Source organism: Haliotis asinina, chromosome 5, assembly GCF_037392515.1.
Source record: "Haliotis asinina isolate JCU_RB_2024 chromosome 5, JCU_Hal_asi_v2, whole genome shotgun sequence".
Taxonomy (NCBI): Eukaryota; Metazoa; Mollusca; class Gastropoda; order Lepetellida; family Haliotidae; genus Haliotis; species Haliotis asinina.
The window spans coordinates 3839959-3857187 of NC_090284.1; the positions used below are offsets into that span (position 1 = coordinate 3839959).

Sequence of the window (17229 nt, forward strand, 5' to 3'; positions counted from 1 at the left end):
TACGAATAATACATTCATCAAACAGGCAGTGTAGATATAAGTGTGTGTGTCTCACCTGCTCATATAGACATTGTCAAGCATATAGCACCCTCCCCACCACTAATCACACGCTCGCACACGCCACTCGCTCAACTGCTGTACATAGTATTCTGCTTAGACATGGGGAGTGAAGAAAACTTAAGCAGTGTGTTTACTGCAGGAAACTAGCACACCGCAAGTGCAATATCGATACAGTCAGCTCTGTTCAACGGCTGATGCATGGTATAGTCTAGAGAGAACAGACTAGACTCTGAGATGACGAGCAGCCATCCAAATCATGGAGTCACTGAGCGTGACCAGACCAGTCATGTCAGTTGATTCAAGCCACAACCAAAGTTTCATCGAGCGAATTCTACTTAGGAACATACACACTACTCTCCCAAAGAACCCTGTACAAGTTCCTGCGACTGTGCCAGACTTACCTATAAGGGGTATAGATGTAGCTGTGCCAGACTTACCTATAAGGGGTATAGATGTAGCTGTGCCAGACTTAACTATAAGGGGTATAGATGTAACTGTGCCAGACTTACCTATAAGGGGTATAGATGTAGCTGTGCCACACTTACCTATAAGGGGTATAGATGTAGCTGTGCCAGACTTACCTATAAGGGGTATAGATGTAGCTGCGCCAGACTTACCTATAAGGGGTATAGATGTAACTGTGCCAGACTTACCTATAAGGGGTATAGATGTAACTGTGCCAGACTTACCTATAAGGGGTATAGATGTAGCTGTGCCAGACTTACCTATAAGGGGTATAGATGTAGCTGTGCCAGACATACCTATAAGGGGTATAGATGTAGCTGTGCCAGACTTACCTATAAGGGGTATAGATGTAGCTGTGCCAGACTTACCTATAAGGGGTATAGATGTAACTGTGACAGACGTACCTATAAGGGGTATAGATGTAACTGTGCCAGACTTACCTATAAGGGGTATAGATGTAACTGTGCCAGACTTACCTATAAGGGGTATAGATGTAACTGCGCCAGACTTACCTATAAGGGGTATAGATGTAACTGTGCCAGACTTACCTATAAGGGGTATAGATGTAGCTGCGCCAGACTTACCTATAAGGGGTATAGATGTAGCTGTGCCAGACTTACCTATAAGGGGTATAGATGTGCCAGACTTACCTATAAGGGGTATAGATGTAACTGTGCCAGACTTACCTATAAGGGGTATAGATGTAACTGTGCCAGACTTACCTATAAGGGCTATAGATGTGCCAGACTTACCTATAAGGGGTATAGATGTAACTGTGCCAGACTTAACTATAAGGGGTATAGATGTAGCTGTGCCAGACTTACCTATAAGGGGTATAGATGTAACTGTGCCAGACTTACCTATAAGGGGTATAGATGTGCCAGACTTACCTATAAGGGGTATAGATGTAACTGTGCCAGACTTACCTATAAGGGGTATAGATGTAACTGTGCCAGACTTACCTGTAAGGGGTATAGATGTAGCTGTGCCAGACTTACCTATAAGGGGTATAGATGTAGCTGTGCCAGACTTACCTATAAGGGGTATAGATGTAGCTGTGCCAGACTTACCTATAAGGGGTATAGATGTGCCAGACTTACCTATAAGGGATATAGATGTGCCAGACTTACCTATAAGGGGTATAGATGTGCCAGACTTACCTATAAGGGGTATAGATGTGCCAGACTTACCTATAAGGGGTATAGATGCTGCAGCTTTAGGCGTCGAGTCGGCCAGAAGTAGCAGTAGCACGAAGAATGCGAGAAAAATGTTCATTCCTGGAATGATAGAGGACATGAGATTATATGGAATTGCTGTTGTTGAAATGCAAAGACGTGTACTGAAGTGAAAAAGCATGGTAAAAAGTGACTGAACTGGGAGAAAAATGTAACAGGTTGATAGAAGATCGATGTCATGGCAGAGCACTGTATTAGAAAGAACTAATTTGGTTTGAGAGCTCCAGATACAATACCGTTGACATGCATTAAATGAAAATGTGACTGAAGAACAACACGATTAAAAAATAGCTGTAATTGGAGAGAACTGTTTGACACAAACTTGAAAACAGAGCTAGGTGTAACACAAAGACATACTTTGAAATTGACAAGTATCTTAGAAGGCATGCTGTAATAGAAGAATGACGTGAATGGAGAACGCTGTGATGGAGAAATAATTTACTGGAAATGCATTGTAAGCGAAGTATGATGTGCTGGGAAGACACCGTAATCTAAGAATAATTTTGCTTGGAGGATATTGTAATAAATGAGTGATACAACGGAAGGACGTTGTTACATTAGAATGACGCGATAGAGGTGTTTGTAATCGAAGATGATGTGATGGGAGATTCACGTAGCAGATGAAGGGAAAGCTCTCTGAACGAAATATGCATCGTGTTAAAGATCATTGTATTGATGAGAAGAGCACTGCTGATCAACCGGTTCATCTGAAAAGTGAAACAGAGGGTTTTCTTTGTGCGGTTCAGGACCAGATACCTCCTGCTCTAAACTGTAAATTGGTTATTATTCGCTTTTATTTCCAGGGAAATACTTCTAGTTGTTGCCCGGAACACAGGATTTCTGGCCGTCTGGGTAGTGCAGACTACACATTTTCCGACTAGTTCCTTGTATTCTTAAGGGTAGCGCTTCTTGGAGATATCCAGTTTGTTGTTTGGGCTATGCTGATGACATATTTGACTGCGCCAGGATAACCCCAACCAACTTTGCTATATATATATATTAACTTTTAAATAATACTAATAGGAGATCGTTTGAAATAACTGACGAATGTCACACGCTGATGCATTATAAAGCGCAAATTGTGAGAAAATGTGATATTATTTCTACATACCGCTAATGCTAGAACTAAAGCCAACCCGCATTTCACTTACCAATCAGTAACATTTGCAATATAGTAGCACTGACCGAGAAGTATTGATTGAGAAAACAATCTTCACCAAAAGCATTCATTTATCCTTCTCAACCATTAACTGCCAAACAACGAAGATTTATTTTATGAAATGATTTGTCTATGAGGACGGTTCCTTCTTAGAGAAGCCATTGGAATCTTAATACAACCAATGGCTTCAAGATTTGGCGGCCCTGTTTAGAATAGCTAATTTCTGGAGGATCATTTTCCTGGACTGTATCCTGAAACATAATCTCTCGGCATATGGATCAAATATTTTTAGAAATGGCCATGCTAGTGTTTTGGAGGAGCTGTAAACTAACAACGCCTTTGAAGTTGATACTTTCCTATTTCCTGTGTTACTAACCTCAACAATGCATAGCTTCATATATCTATGTACAATTCGGAAAACGATCATGCTCACGAACTGAATGAACGGACGTTTTGCATTATTTGATATGAAGCCAGCGAAACACCACTTTCTGGTTTTCCGTGTTACAGAATACTTAATATGCATAATCTACAAAATCTGCAAACTTCACTGTCTTGGACGGAAAACTTGATAAGTAGCGTAACTATCTAATTTACCAAAACTGTGTATGGTCATCACATCTCAAAGAAGGTACAAAAGAAATGCGTCTCAAACTCGTGAAGTCAACAAAATCTCTCCATAAAACAATGCAGCCACTGATATCCAAATTTGTTCAGTGCAATTCATAATGGCTAGATAGTATTTCAAGAAAAACAAAAGTGTTATACCAGTTTTATTACGTCTCTTGTGCCTCTTGTTGTAATAACGCATCAACATATTTATAGCTATAAAACCTAAGCTAAGTTCACATAAATCAGGTTGATGAAATTCTGGGAAAGACGACAAAGATGTCTTGTGGCTTTGTTTTATCGTCTAGCGACGTTGATATAGTGATATAGTCTTGAATCTCCTTATGGTCGTTTTTGTATAAACAGTGATTCAGGGTAACCATTGTCGCTCTTTAAATGTAACAACAATCTAAATAGAACATTCAGACACATAGAGTATACAATGTTGTCACCGATGGCTGCATCATAGTTTCCTCAAGTCGATTTCAGGGTGGATTATACTCACAGAACCAAACGCTGCCTAACGAGTACAGTCCGTCAACAAGTAGCAAATGGGGATGACCAGGGAAAAAATGTTGAAATTTCTTCAAATACATACGCGCATTCTGAAATCAAATCGCCCATTAACGGTCAATAGTAATCAATTCAATATGGCTTCCATGGTGGCCATATTGAAAGTGATTCAAGCCTTATACTTAGGTTCATCACTCTGGTAAATTCGGAGATGGTATCAACAGTTCAAGTGATTACATTTTGAGAAAATTATGGATGATGTTGTAAAGGTAAATTTCAAATAATACATGTATTTTAAGTATTATGCCTTGAATCCTAGTATAACTACTTGACACATAGCAAATAGTATTACATTTTGATAAATGAATGATGAGTAATGATGAAACATACTCAGTGTAACTTAGTTAGAGGAGATATGCATGATATCATAAACAAAACCCTTTCTAAAGCCACATCAAGTCTTTCCTAGAGGCGGAGTCAAATGTTTGGTTTTTGGAATCGATGTGAAGTAAGGATGATAACAGGTATTGTGATCATTGTTTGGAACAAAAGTGTGAAGTAAGGATGATAGCAGGTATTGTGATCACTGTTTGGAACAAAAGTGTGAAGTAAGGATGATAGCAGGTATTGTGATCACTGTTTGGAACAAAAGTGTGAAGTAAGGATGATAGCAGGTATTGTGATCACTGTTTGGGACAAAAGTGTGAAGTAAGGATGATAGCAGGTATTGTGATCACTGTTTGGAACAAAAGTGTGAAGTAAGGATGATAGCAGGTATTGTGATCACTGTTTGGAACAAAAGTGTGAAGTTTCTGCTTCATTTGCTGAGTGATTGTTGAGGCCTAGAATACATCTGGATCAAAATAGGAGGCTTATCAAATTACTAACGTCAAAGCAATTAAACAATTATACTATATCGTATTATATTGAAACCCATGTTGAACTATATATTCACCAAACTTGATTTCATTACGTAATGGCAAAATAAATCATACTGACTACTGATTTAGAACCATTTGAACAAATTGGGTGGTAATAATTGGTTGGAATAAACGTGTGTAGCTTCAGCAATGTGCAGTGGTTTGTCTCAGAGACAGCATTGCTGTCAGTAGACGAAGGACGGCTAACAGACAGGCTCTGGTATGAGCTCACTTCAAAGAGAAGTATTAAATGAGGCAACGCTATCTAGAATATAGGGCACTTACATGAAACACTGGTGCAAAAATAGACCAAAGTTTTGAAGCAACAATATAAAATGTCGAAGAACAGTGTTACCAAGCAAAGACGGGCAGCGCGGTAGAAGCATAACAGTGACATGATGCACCCGTGTAAGCTGATGGAACACTGCAACAGCCATGTACATTGCAACAGAGGACCAATACTATGGAGAACAGTAAAACATTGAAGAGGAAGAAGGAAGTATAATAGAACAAAATAGATCGTGAAAGATAGCAATGATATACTATATAAAAAACGAAATGTGAAAAGTAGCAATGACGTACTATATAAAAGAAGTACAGTGAAATGATACAATGATGGGTGTACTATGTAACAGAACAGAGAAATGATGCAATGATGTACTATTTCACAAAACAGTGAAATGATGCAATGATGTACTATTTCACAAAACAGTGAAATGATGTCATGATGTACTATTTCACAGAACAGTGAAATGATGCAATGATGTACTATGTTACAGAAGAAAAATGACATAAAGCAACGACAGTCATAATAGCATAACGCTAAATCAACTATGAAGAGAGCAAACTAGGGTATTGGAATAACATATGATTGAAATAAAAAAACAACAACAAAATCTTAGAAAACAATATAACTCCAGAAAAATGCATGATTAAAAAAAGTGTGAGATTGAAGTTTAGATAGGAATACAAGGCCGTGGAAGAACAATGTTGTTGGAAAATAATAAAATGAAAAAAAAGCCGATCTTTTGAGAGAACGCTGATTGGAAACCTTTTTATGGAGATATACGTGCAGAGGAATGATTGTGCTGAAGACTCTGGAGACCGTGCCACTATCGGATATGACAAGCGGTGAACTTCCATTAAAACCTTTCTAATTTCATCACATAAACGAGTCTTTTAAAACTGCTTTTGGCATAGTTTTTGAAAGTACATTAAAGTGACACCTTGAAACGCTTATCGAAACGCCACTGTACTGTCACGTGACCACAAGGTTAGTTAAAAAAACACAGAAATCAGAATTTAATTGTTAAAACAAATCGATAGGTATGATTTAAACATGACTCTATGTTCCTCCATTAGGCGCGAGGAGAGAGGGAGACATGAGACGCGAGGAAGCACACTCTTAAAGCTGAAACATCAATACCAAATGCGTTACGAATTTTGTGAGATAGGAAAGATGTGCTATTTCTAATTTGAAACTTTGCAATGTGGTAATAATTTTGAAGCTCTGTCCTAAATAGACATTTCTACGAGATTAGCAGCTAACTCAGTCATTTGCAGAGTAAACGAAAAATGTAAAAGTCTGAATTGGTTGTAGTCTTCTCTATTCCTCAGAGAGTTTGTCAAGCAGTGGGTGCACTTGGCCGCGATGGAATCACTTAAGCACCGGACAGTGTGCAATCTCTCCACCCTTTTTTCTTCAAATCAACTTTTGTTAGTTGCTGTAGCACGCCTGTCAATGTGTCTGGCATGTTTTTCTGGCCCCATTAACAGAAATAAGATAAAGGAAACGAAACAGGCCCTGGGATGGACGCTCGACAGTGAAAATTAAATTGCTTTCTGCCCCCTGCACTGGGTCTCTATCAGGGCCGAACTTTACCGCTGCCGGAACGGCGGAAGGAGCTCGGCGGAGGGATCCTAACCAGATAGACCACGGCGGGCGGATAACACTCGTCTTAGAATCAATCAACGCAGCGCAGTATAATGAGGGCCATTACTGGACGACATCATTGCCTCAAAAGCGTTAAATAAAAACAGGGGAATGTACAGGGTATAGCGTTTAGGTATATATCAATATCCTTATGTAGTATTGAACTCCAGACAAAAAAGACGGGTAATAGGCGGAGATGTTAACGGACACACAAAGTAGAATTAGGCATCCAACATCTCCAGATATGCACGCAGTTCTATTAAGCCTACAAACATTAACTTCGACGTGGAAGGAATTATGGAATTCTTCCGAAAAGGTGCAAACTTTTTACATCGATCGACAATACGGCTAAATAAGCCTCCAAAGCCTGCTTGAATGGCCGGTAGACTGAGATGCGAGATTGCCGCTGTGGGTGGGGTATGGAGCGGGAGAGGTGAAATCACAGCCATCACTCGCCATCTTACCCTAGAGGCACCTACGTTAATGACATCGAATATTTTTGAAACTATTTAAGAATTAACTGTCACTCACTGCAGCCTGGCAAACAAGTTATATGATATTTGACTTATTACACAATTTGTGTTGGCTGATTTGTGGTGGTTTCGTTCCAGAGACAGGGCCGAGAAGTGAAATTATTTCCAGCGACGGAAATGTCAAGGGATTAGAAATCTAAGCCTTCAAATTTGTGGTATTGACAGTAAGTGACAGGAATGATGTGATCAACATTAAACAGCTCCACGCCAGTGTCGAGTGTTTACAGCCCATATTGAGTGGCTTGAGCGGCACTCCAACCGACGCTCAGGGAAAGCATGGCTCGATACTTCCTGCCGTACACGTGTCGGCTGGAGACACAGCAGACACATTCACGCACACACTCTTAGAGTAACACCGAGTGTCCAGTGTAGACGCGTTCGAAGCTTGGAGTAACACGCAGTGTCGGGTGTAGAAGGGTTCCGAGCTCTGAGCAATGATGAGTGTAGACGAGTTGTGGGCTCTGAGTAGCACACAGTGTCGGGTGTAGATGCATTTTGAGCTTGGAGTATCACGCAGTGTCGGGAGTAGACGGGTTGTGAGCTTGGAGTAACACACGGTGTCGGGTGTAGACGGGTTATGAGCTCGGAATAACACACAATGTCGGGTGAAACGCGTTCTCAGCATGCAGTAACACACAATGTCAGGTGTAGACGCATCCTGAGGTCGGAGCAACACACAGTGTCGGTTATAAACACTCCATGCATAATGAGTTGTGTTATTCTGTATAACGTGACGACTGATAATCAGCACTGTCTTTGTCACGAGTCGAACGGGGTCCAGTTACACAGGATTAACACTTCCAAAAACAAAGTGTGATGTGCGTCACTATGTGAATACCAAAGACATAAGCAAACCTTTACATTATCACCTGACGTCTATACCGAGTAGTACTCTGCGTGGTGCACGTCGTCATGTGTCGCTACAGACGTGGTCGGCAATGCAGGTGAGTATTTTGGGTGCCAGCATGTGACGGCGGTATCAGTAGTATCGGCGTAACAAATTATCAAAGGTACCGCCTAACACAATGTGTTGCATTTAACAGTATTGTCAAGATCCGACAATAATGACTGTGGACAAAGGGTCTGCTGAGTAGCAAAACATATTAACACTGCTGGCGCTACAGATGAAACGGCAGATTTGCGATAGTCACTTATATGGACTTTATCTTCTTCAGATCTTCGATATTGAACATAACACACACTCACACACAGCCACATCCAGCCAAACACACACACACACACGCACACACACACACACACGCACACACACACACACCTCACTCCCCGCACCACCACCCCCACAACCCCCCCCACCCCCACCCCCACCGTCACCCACGACGAATTAGGAATAAACGTTCTACTTTCTGATAACCGAAAGATTGCCATATCGAATTACGACACAAGTATGTTTGACTGTAGGCCCAAGTGTTTATTTAGTCGATACTTACCAAGAATGAGTTTAGCAGGAGACTCTGGAGGCACCCAGAAGATGACCAGCGTGAGCAAGGAGAGTAGTGCGCATGGCAGGATAAGGATAAATGTGTAGAATGCCACCTTCCGACGTATTCTTAGTTTGAACGTGAGGTCAGGGTACGGCTCTGTACAACACGCGTAACGTTTGACGTTTCGGACGGCCTCGTTCTGGATAATAAACCACTCGTTACTGGGAATATAGTCTGTTAGATCCATGGACGTTGTGTTGCGGATGAAATGGATGTCCAGTTTCAGGCCATTGTATGTCCACGACCCGAACTTGAGCGTGCATGTTTGTTCGTCGAATGGAAAGTACTTGGTATCGAAGTTACAAGATGATCGAATGATTGCCTGCGGCATCCATAGAAGGTTTCCATCCGGGTACACGACAACCAGAGCATCACGCTGTTCCTTTAGACGATCATCCGCACTGGGGAAGTAAAGAACACCGGTTAACCATACAAGTAACAGAGATTACAGGTAAACTACATCTAGGAAGTAAAACATGAATACATATGAGCAGCTTTGTTGGGTAACCACAACCCTACCAATCTATCTAACGGAGACCTGTACATAAGCAAATCTTAACCAGACATTAAAGTGACTGACATCATGTACAGCGCTTTACTCAACATGGGTACGATGGCATGCAGTCACTCGAGCTAGGGAGTCTGATCACCCTTTCACTCGTCTCCTGTATTTCAGTGTTGTATTGGAATAGAAAAGCCATTTCGGCACCAAAACTTTATTCTGGAAGTGACGTAATCGTCACCCCTTCTCCTTTTTATCATCTAAACGCCAATCAATCTCCCTCAAGGCCTTGAAATCGATAACCAGTAAAATGACGCTTCTAAATAATCAAATTTTAAGAATTGTATTTATGAAATTGAAGCAGGCAAAGTGTTGTACTTAATATTAAGATAGGTGGAGAGTGTCCTGATAGTAGTCGTTCCAGGTTTTATAACAGAAGACCCTCAGCAAGATGAACCGAGTCGAAGGATATCGCTGCTTGTTTTAATAATGCATTAACGAGAAGACAAAGAAATATAGTTGGACATTTTTTTATTTACCTTGTAACTTTACCTTTGCTATGTTCGTGGAAAACGTGATTCATTGAATGATTGATTGATTGATTGAAAGGGGACGAAGTTGAGTTAAATTTGGCACATCTGGATTTAGATGGATTATTAAGGGAACCTAAAATTCCGATCAAGAGGCAGGTTCCAAGTTCATAGTTACTACGGCTAAGCGGCAGACATCTGTCTGTCTCTACAGGACATAAGTCTCCCTGCATGTGGATGGAAATTCAAAAACGGTAATACACTGTGATGGAAAGTTCTATCACCAGTAGATCATATTTTTCTATCAATTGGTTCATATAACAGCGTCAATGATGATGTTACGAACATTATACTTTAAAACACGTAATAGATATATATACATACCTTTACATAGACGCACACACACACACACACACATACTCTCTCTCTCTCTCTCTCTCTCACACACACACACACATAGATGAAACAAGGACGACAACTCTTTCAGGGTGCGTAAAGTTGTAATAAAATCGGCGATCATTCCCTAGCACATTCGCCCACCAATAGAACCCATTACAATATTTAACATACATGTTCACTACGAAATGTATGTGATTCCTTTACCAATGAATCCATGCTTTGTAAGTGTCAAAATATGTTGAAAATTTCCGATCGTCAGTTTGAAGTGATCAGCTCTTCCCTACAGAATGAGGCTGTTTGAGGTGTTGTATGACAACCACCCATCGTGGTATTAGATGAGTTGTAACAAGAAATCGACGTTTCCACAGCTCAATCTACGACGACCACAGCTGCCTTACGTTCTAATTACTCAAACTAACTTGATATTCCTACGGTATTGATATTGTTTTACACGTTCCGTGTTTGGGAGGCTTTTCTGTGAAGCTAGTTTTTAAATTCAATGTTTGATTAAATTCATGCACAGATAGAGCCAAAGGATACCTAACTAATTTGTTTCAGTAACACTGTACGAAGGCGTTATTTTAATTTGTTTGCATAAGAAAATTAAGAATTCGTTCAAAATAGAACATGCCCTAGTAGCACTACTATAGACATTGTAATATCTGCATCTTAAAACGTGTAGTTGAGCTTGGTTTGAAATTGAATGAACTTAATTAATTAATAATTATTCAATCCCAAGCAATCAGTTTCCTTTACATACACAACTATAAGATAAAGTGTATCAATAATGGTTCCTACTGTGTTTAATACCAAGAACAGTACAAACTGCACGTGATACAACATCTGCAAATGTACCACCTGACAGTATTCAACGGTAAACTAGAAACATTACGAATGTCTGTAAGCTGTTTTTATCGTTTCAATCGTGAGTTACTGAGTTGGTTTTTACACCATCTTTAGAAATATCCACGCAATAGAGTTCACTCACTATTGATGTATATGCTGGATATTCTGACGACAGATCTAGACAAAAGAAAGGCAGGATCCAAATCTTTGGCAAGACCAACTGCCATCTTTGTGACGTGGGGCAATACACCAACCGACCATCAGTCCTCTTGGACCGTGCATGCAACTTCTGAACATTTGTCTTGATAATGTACAATCTGGTAATCCGAGGTATGATGGAGCATTAATTTCAAATCTAAATCAGTTTAGCGGAACGTCCATGAGGCTCGGTGAAATGACATATAGGACTCGTGGGTCTAGTTGTATTACACTGACATAGGACATGTGGCATTGCTGGTGTTACAGAGCTACAGAGCTACAGAGTTACAGCGTTACAGATTTACACTGGGCAACAAAGCCGAAGCTGCTGTGTTGACAGATACGTCATGTACGGTCATTATCTACACGCTGCGTCACTGAATAAGCCCAAAAGGCATATGGAGGTCACAGAGCTTGGTCACTTCTTCGTGAAGCTTACACATATGTCTGGAAAGTGGTTTAGCTGATCGGACAAACGTAGAATTGGACAGGGATGTGTGTGTGTGTGTGTGTGTGTGTGTGTGTGTGTGTGTGTGTGTGTGTGTGTGCATGTGCATGTGAGTGCGTGTTTGTGTTTGTGCAAGCAAGCGCCTGTTGGTGTTAATTCGTACATTTGGACACCTGGAGTCCACGTACCTGTAGTCATGTTCTTATAAACGGTCAGGCGTGACGAATCTGACTGTAGTCACTCAAACACTGCAAATGTCAGACCTCAAACACAAAAATCATTCCAGCATCAAAACGTCATCATAAAATAACCATTATCTGTTTATTATATTCTCAACCACCATGTGCATCAGTCTGTGCATCAGTGACAGGATCTGAAGGAGTACATTTGAAATGTATACAATTTCCTCACATTGCAGAATTTCTGCAAACTGTCCAACTATATTATGGACATATATTATGGACATATATTATGGACATATATTATGGACATAGTAAACAATGTGGCATTAAATAATAATGGATTAATGAAGTAAAGGCACAAGATTTATTATATCTTTGAACGCCATGCCTGCATTTGCTAAGACAATGGACAAATGGAGAGAGCGTGCAGTATGTCAGCATATAGCGAATAGTTAACGGGCTGCAAGGATGCCTCGAGAGGCCTTTCAAGCCGATCTAAAGTATTTTAATATATTTGAAACCTGATGCTCCCATTTGTCCAAATAGAATTCTCATGTGAAGAATTGTGGATGTGCACTTGAAATTGTTTAATATTCGCAGTTACATGACATCAGTCCACTCACTGCCCGGCGTTAGGCTTCTCTCAGTGGTCTCTCTTCACTGGAGACCTGGAACATTGTTTACCATATGTCCACGCATTCGCTCGAAAACTATCTACTCACAGCTGTGTTTTCTCCTCAGTTGTTGTTCTGAGGCGAGTGTCCAATGCACAGTGGGCCACAATAACCGTTCATCACTGAACAAATATTTCTTCACAAAGCAGCAGTAAAGAACCATTTTTTTCTTCCCGCTTCCTCTATTCACACTCATACACGCAGAAGAATTTACTTTCGGGACAACAAAAGAACGTATCCTCCCCAAGGAGTTGAGTATGTAAAATATCAGGTCACAGTTGCGCTGTCATGGTTTGCCTTCGACGCTCTATGAAGTACATATGTACATTACAAAATATGACGGCAATGGTAAGGCTACAAATAGCAGAACTGTTACTTTGTTGTGAAAACGGATTTGCAAAAGTTAAACAGATTTTAAAATGTTAACAATTCCATTTCAGAAATGAGCCTTCTGACCAGTGGGCTTAATGCAGCACGTTTATTGGACTTTCAGGCATCATGTGAAAAACTACGCTGACACGTTGAAACAACCAGCTCCTTGCTTCTCCTGGCACCATTCTAGTCTTCACAACTGCTGCTAAACTTTGTGTAAGTGCCCACGTGTCTTTGACTGCACTTTAACAGTGTTGATGCATGTCAAAGTATCGTACTATGGGTATCCTTCATACAAGACCCATCCATGTCATGTTTTGCCTTGATTAATTCAACACGTAAATGAATGATGGAGTATTTATGTAAAGACATGTATATATAGATTATGGTAATGGCTGTGGAAAGGAAACAAGAACACCGAACATTGTATGAAGATGTTTACTCAAGGATGCTACCGACCGACGTCGTTACGAGTAACTGTCGCGCCTGTTAAAATACTGCTAGTTTAGGATGATTAAGTGCTAGATGGTTACTGACGAAAACAGAACAGCACGATATAGTCACGTACATGGCTTTATATGTGTGATATAAAGAAGATATAAAGAAGTACCGCAAGCGGTGGTGAGTTATCTCTGTATGCCTTTGAACCGATAACCCTCCTGTATGTACCCATACTCTAATAACGTTTCTTCTCCCAACGGCGTTGTCATGGACATCACAGACACCATGAGCGGGGAGCTGGATGTAGCAGCAACAACAACAACAACAGACAGCATCGCATCCCCGCCAGAACCATGTCAGTGGGATTACTATCAATCCGCTACCATGGCAGGAGATCGTGCCCAGGAACAAGAAACCTCAAGCTTGTCCATAGCTTCTTCCATTTCAAGACACGTCCTCTGAATTCCGAGGTCGACAGGAAGGCGACTCACATGAAAGAGTGATCACCAAAGCGTGGCCAAACGAGCATTTTGATTTCTGGGTAAATCCGTAATCTATCTCCTGTAATCCCCCCTCATGTCCCCAAGCACCTCACTGAGAGGGTGTCCGGCGTCGCTAGGCAACAGAAGCCTTTGCTGGCTTCTCTCTTCTACCACCGATTTGACTACTGATGTGCGATAACCATGGCAACTAGACAACTGCTAAGGATGACCTCGCAAATGAGAATGGTTGGTGTTGCGAGTGTCTGTGATACCTGCGGCAACTTGGCATCGTTGGTAATTATCGGAGTGTGTTGCAACGATCACTCCAGGGCAACTTGAACAAAAGTTTGATCGATGTGGGCCAGGTTGTGGCCAGCGAGAAACAAAGACAAGTCAGAAAAACGCCAATGTGTCCGGCAGAGCATGCCGGTATGGTTTGTTGGGTACTGACCACTGGAACTGATAACAATACCACCACCGACTAGTCGTCTTTGATTCATTGGATCCCACTTGGCCAGAAGTTTGGACGACCCGTCACTTGACTCAGACGTTTGGAAGTCACCGATCTATGAGCGATTTGTGCCATTTGTGGTCCATTTTCCCTGCGTGAGGGTATAGAAGCACAATGTTTGGTAGGGAGTTTATAGTTGGTGTTGGTGTTGGTGCTGACATGCGGAAAGTAGATGTTCGTAGGGAGTGTGATTGGTGATGGGTGTGTTTTGGTAAGTTGTTGAAGGCAGGTAGTTGGTAGGGAGTTCAAAACTGGTGAAGGATATTGGTGGTGAGATGTGGAAGGTAGATTCTTGTGGGGAGTGTGAATGGTGATTGGTGAAAGGCGTTGTGGGAAGTTGTTGAAGGTACATGCTTGGTAGGAAGTTCGTAGTTGATGCTGGGCGTTGTTTGGCGAGATGAAAAAGATAGATAGTGGGTATTGAATGGCAGGAAATGGTTGAGGTGTATATCAGGTGTTTTCAAGGCAAAAAATGGGAATTGGTTGGAGAAGAAGTGACGGATGCTCGTCACACAATAGGGTTTTGGTTTATGCAATGTGGACAGCTGGCGTCCGAAATTTTATTGCGTGTTGTAAGAACTTTGAACTGCGTTCATATATATGTATGCATCATTATGCCATGTTTGTAATTACGCTTACGGTGCAGACACATGAGATAATACTACCTAAACCACACCTTTTCACCAATGAACGTATCTCCATGATTCAATCATGGCACGTAAGACACAGACACGGCATTCCGTTGTTCTAAGAGGCGAATTTGATCAGATTAAGAAAGAAAGTTAATGCCAACTGAGCATCACTTGAGTGTTTCTGTATGTGCTACCTAGCAGCGGCCCGACTGCTGGCGACGTGAGAGCGTCCCGATGTCCTGTCAACGCGGATTACACTCTTAAGCAGGACTATTCCGAAGCTGCAATTTGCTGGCTGATGAGATTAGTGTAGTAAGGCACTGCACTAGCGGGGACAACCGAGCTGGGACCAGACCCTGGCAAATAGGCAAGTATAGATGGGGAACGACTGATGTCCATGAACCATTTTATACGAAGAAGCAATTAGATACTTATCATGGCTGCCTGGGTGAATATGAGAGCGGGGCTGCCCAGCTAAGCCCCGTGGAGCCGGCAGCGACGCCAGGGCCCGCCTCTGGCCCTTTATCATAACGCAGTGTCAGCTGCAGATGAAATATTTCCCGGAACCGACCTCCGCATCGCACTCTGAAAATCCGATCACCACCTCGATGTCGGAGCTCCCATGTCGTGAATTAGCCAACTTGCTGGAAATAATGACCTCTCCACTCGCTAGCAGCTAAGCCTTTAATCTACACGATGGGTGTAGCAATGGCTATATTTAGTCCTCATATCGTATCTCGGTTGCAGCTCGGGAACGGCAGGTCATGTTAAGGAAACAGTTTCTTTCTCTTTATTTTTGTAATGATTGTCCAACCTTGACCTTCATTTAAAGCCGAATCCATCATCCGCGGGCTCACTCGAACGCTGTGTCCTGATGCGCGTTGCTTACAGGTGTACTGGGTGTGTGGGTAGATAGTATGTCGGGGTGTATGAGCTGGGAATCATAGGTCTAGCATGTAAGGTGAAACGTAGGTGAAGAGACAAATAGTTGAATATGTTTAAGGATGTATTATAAGTAATACTATGTATGAAGCTGATTGGCCATTACGTTACACGTACACAATGAAGTCATCTATGAGATCTTGTTTCCATGTGTAACTTGCCCTGGCCTCCATTTCGGGTCCAAAAGCCTAAATATACCATTCCTCGAGTGACACATATCATGTGTCAGCATATCTGCCTGGACGTGTATGTGGTATGGGTGTATTTCTTAAATTCTCAATGCTAATGATGTTTGGTGAATGAGCAGTCACCCTTGTCAACATGAAATCACGTAGACCCAATGGTCACATGAAGACACCAGCCTCTGTTATCTGTTCATTAGGATGATTACAGGTAAATGGTACCGAGGTGAGTAAGTCGACACCAGTGGGTACCTGAAACACTGAGCCACCGATTCACTGAAAACAAAAATCTCAGCAACTCGCTAGCAGTATGGCGACAAGACAAGTTCTTGCTTCTCCCGATATGGTCATCGATAAGGGGGGAGTAAACTGTAGCATCTATCAGCATTTTTTATATGCAAATAAGGTTTGCCGGATGGCATCTGATGTACAAACTGACCCCTCGATGAATATTCTATACTAACTACAGAACGCATGTGTCAGTGGCAATGATGATAATGGTGACACAAGAGTTGCACAACACATGCCTTGTGGTTACCAAACGCTGGAGAAAAAAATGAATGACGCAGCAATAATATTCAAGCTTTGAATTGGGCTTTGGCGAAACTTGAGTGAGATAGAAACGAATTTGATACTTCATATATATATGCTAATATGACAGAAAACTTGATCTCAGTTTATTCCTCTGAAAACAAATGGCGAAAACATTTCGAAGGCCCGTCCCTGTCTTGACGCAGTTATATGCCAGGGAACTTAGACCTTCTCTCGGCTGACTGACGGTATCGGGCAATGAGCGCCATCTGAGTGACAGGTAATATCTGCTATCTTGCCACCACATCCTCTTTTGGCTCCAGTTAAGGTAACGTTTCACGGTAAAACATGCAAGGTCCTCAAAAGGACTTGGTAGAACTCAACAGCACAAGGGACAGAAACTGACGGTCGGACCGAGTTACCATAAC

At 41.6% G+C, this 17229-nt stretch overlaps 1 protein-coding gene across 1 annotated transcript in view; it reads right to left on the bottom strand.

Annotated features, from left to right (window-relative positions):
* Window positions 1-17229, bottom strand: part of LOC137284810 (neuronal acetylcholine receptor subunit alpha-10-like) — a 163017-nt gene that overhangs the window by 11901 nt on the left and 133887 nt on the right. The window contains exons 7-8 of the mRNA XM_067816799.1: window positions 8876-9330; window positions 1716-1802 (exon numbers count right to left, since the gene is read on the bottom strand). Of these exons, the coding sequence (XP_067672900.1) occupies window positions 1716-1802; window positions 8876-9330 (542 nt within the window). The remainder of the gene's footprint in view (window positions 1-1715; window positions 1803-8875; window positions 9331-17229) is intronic.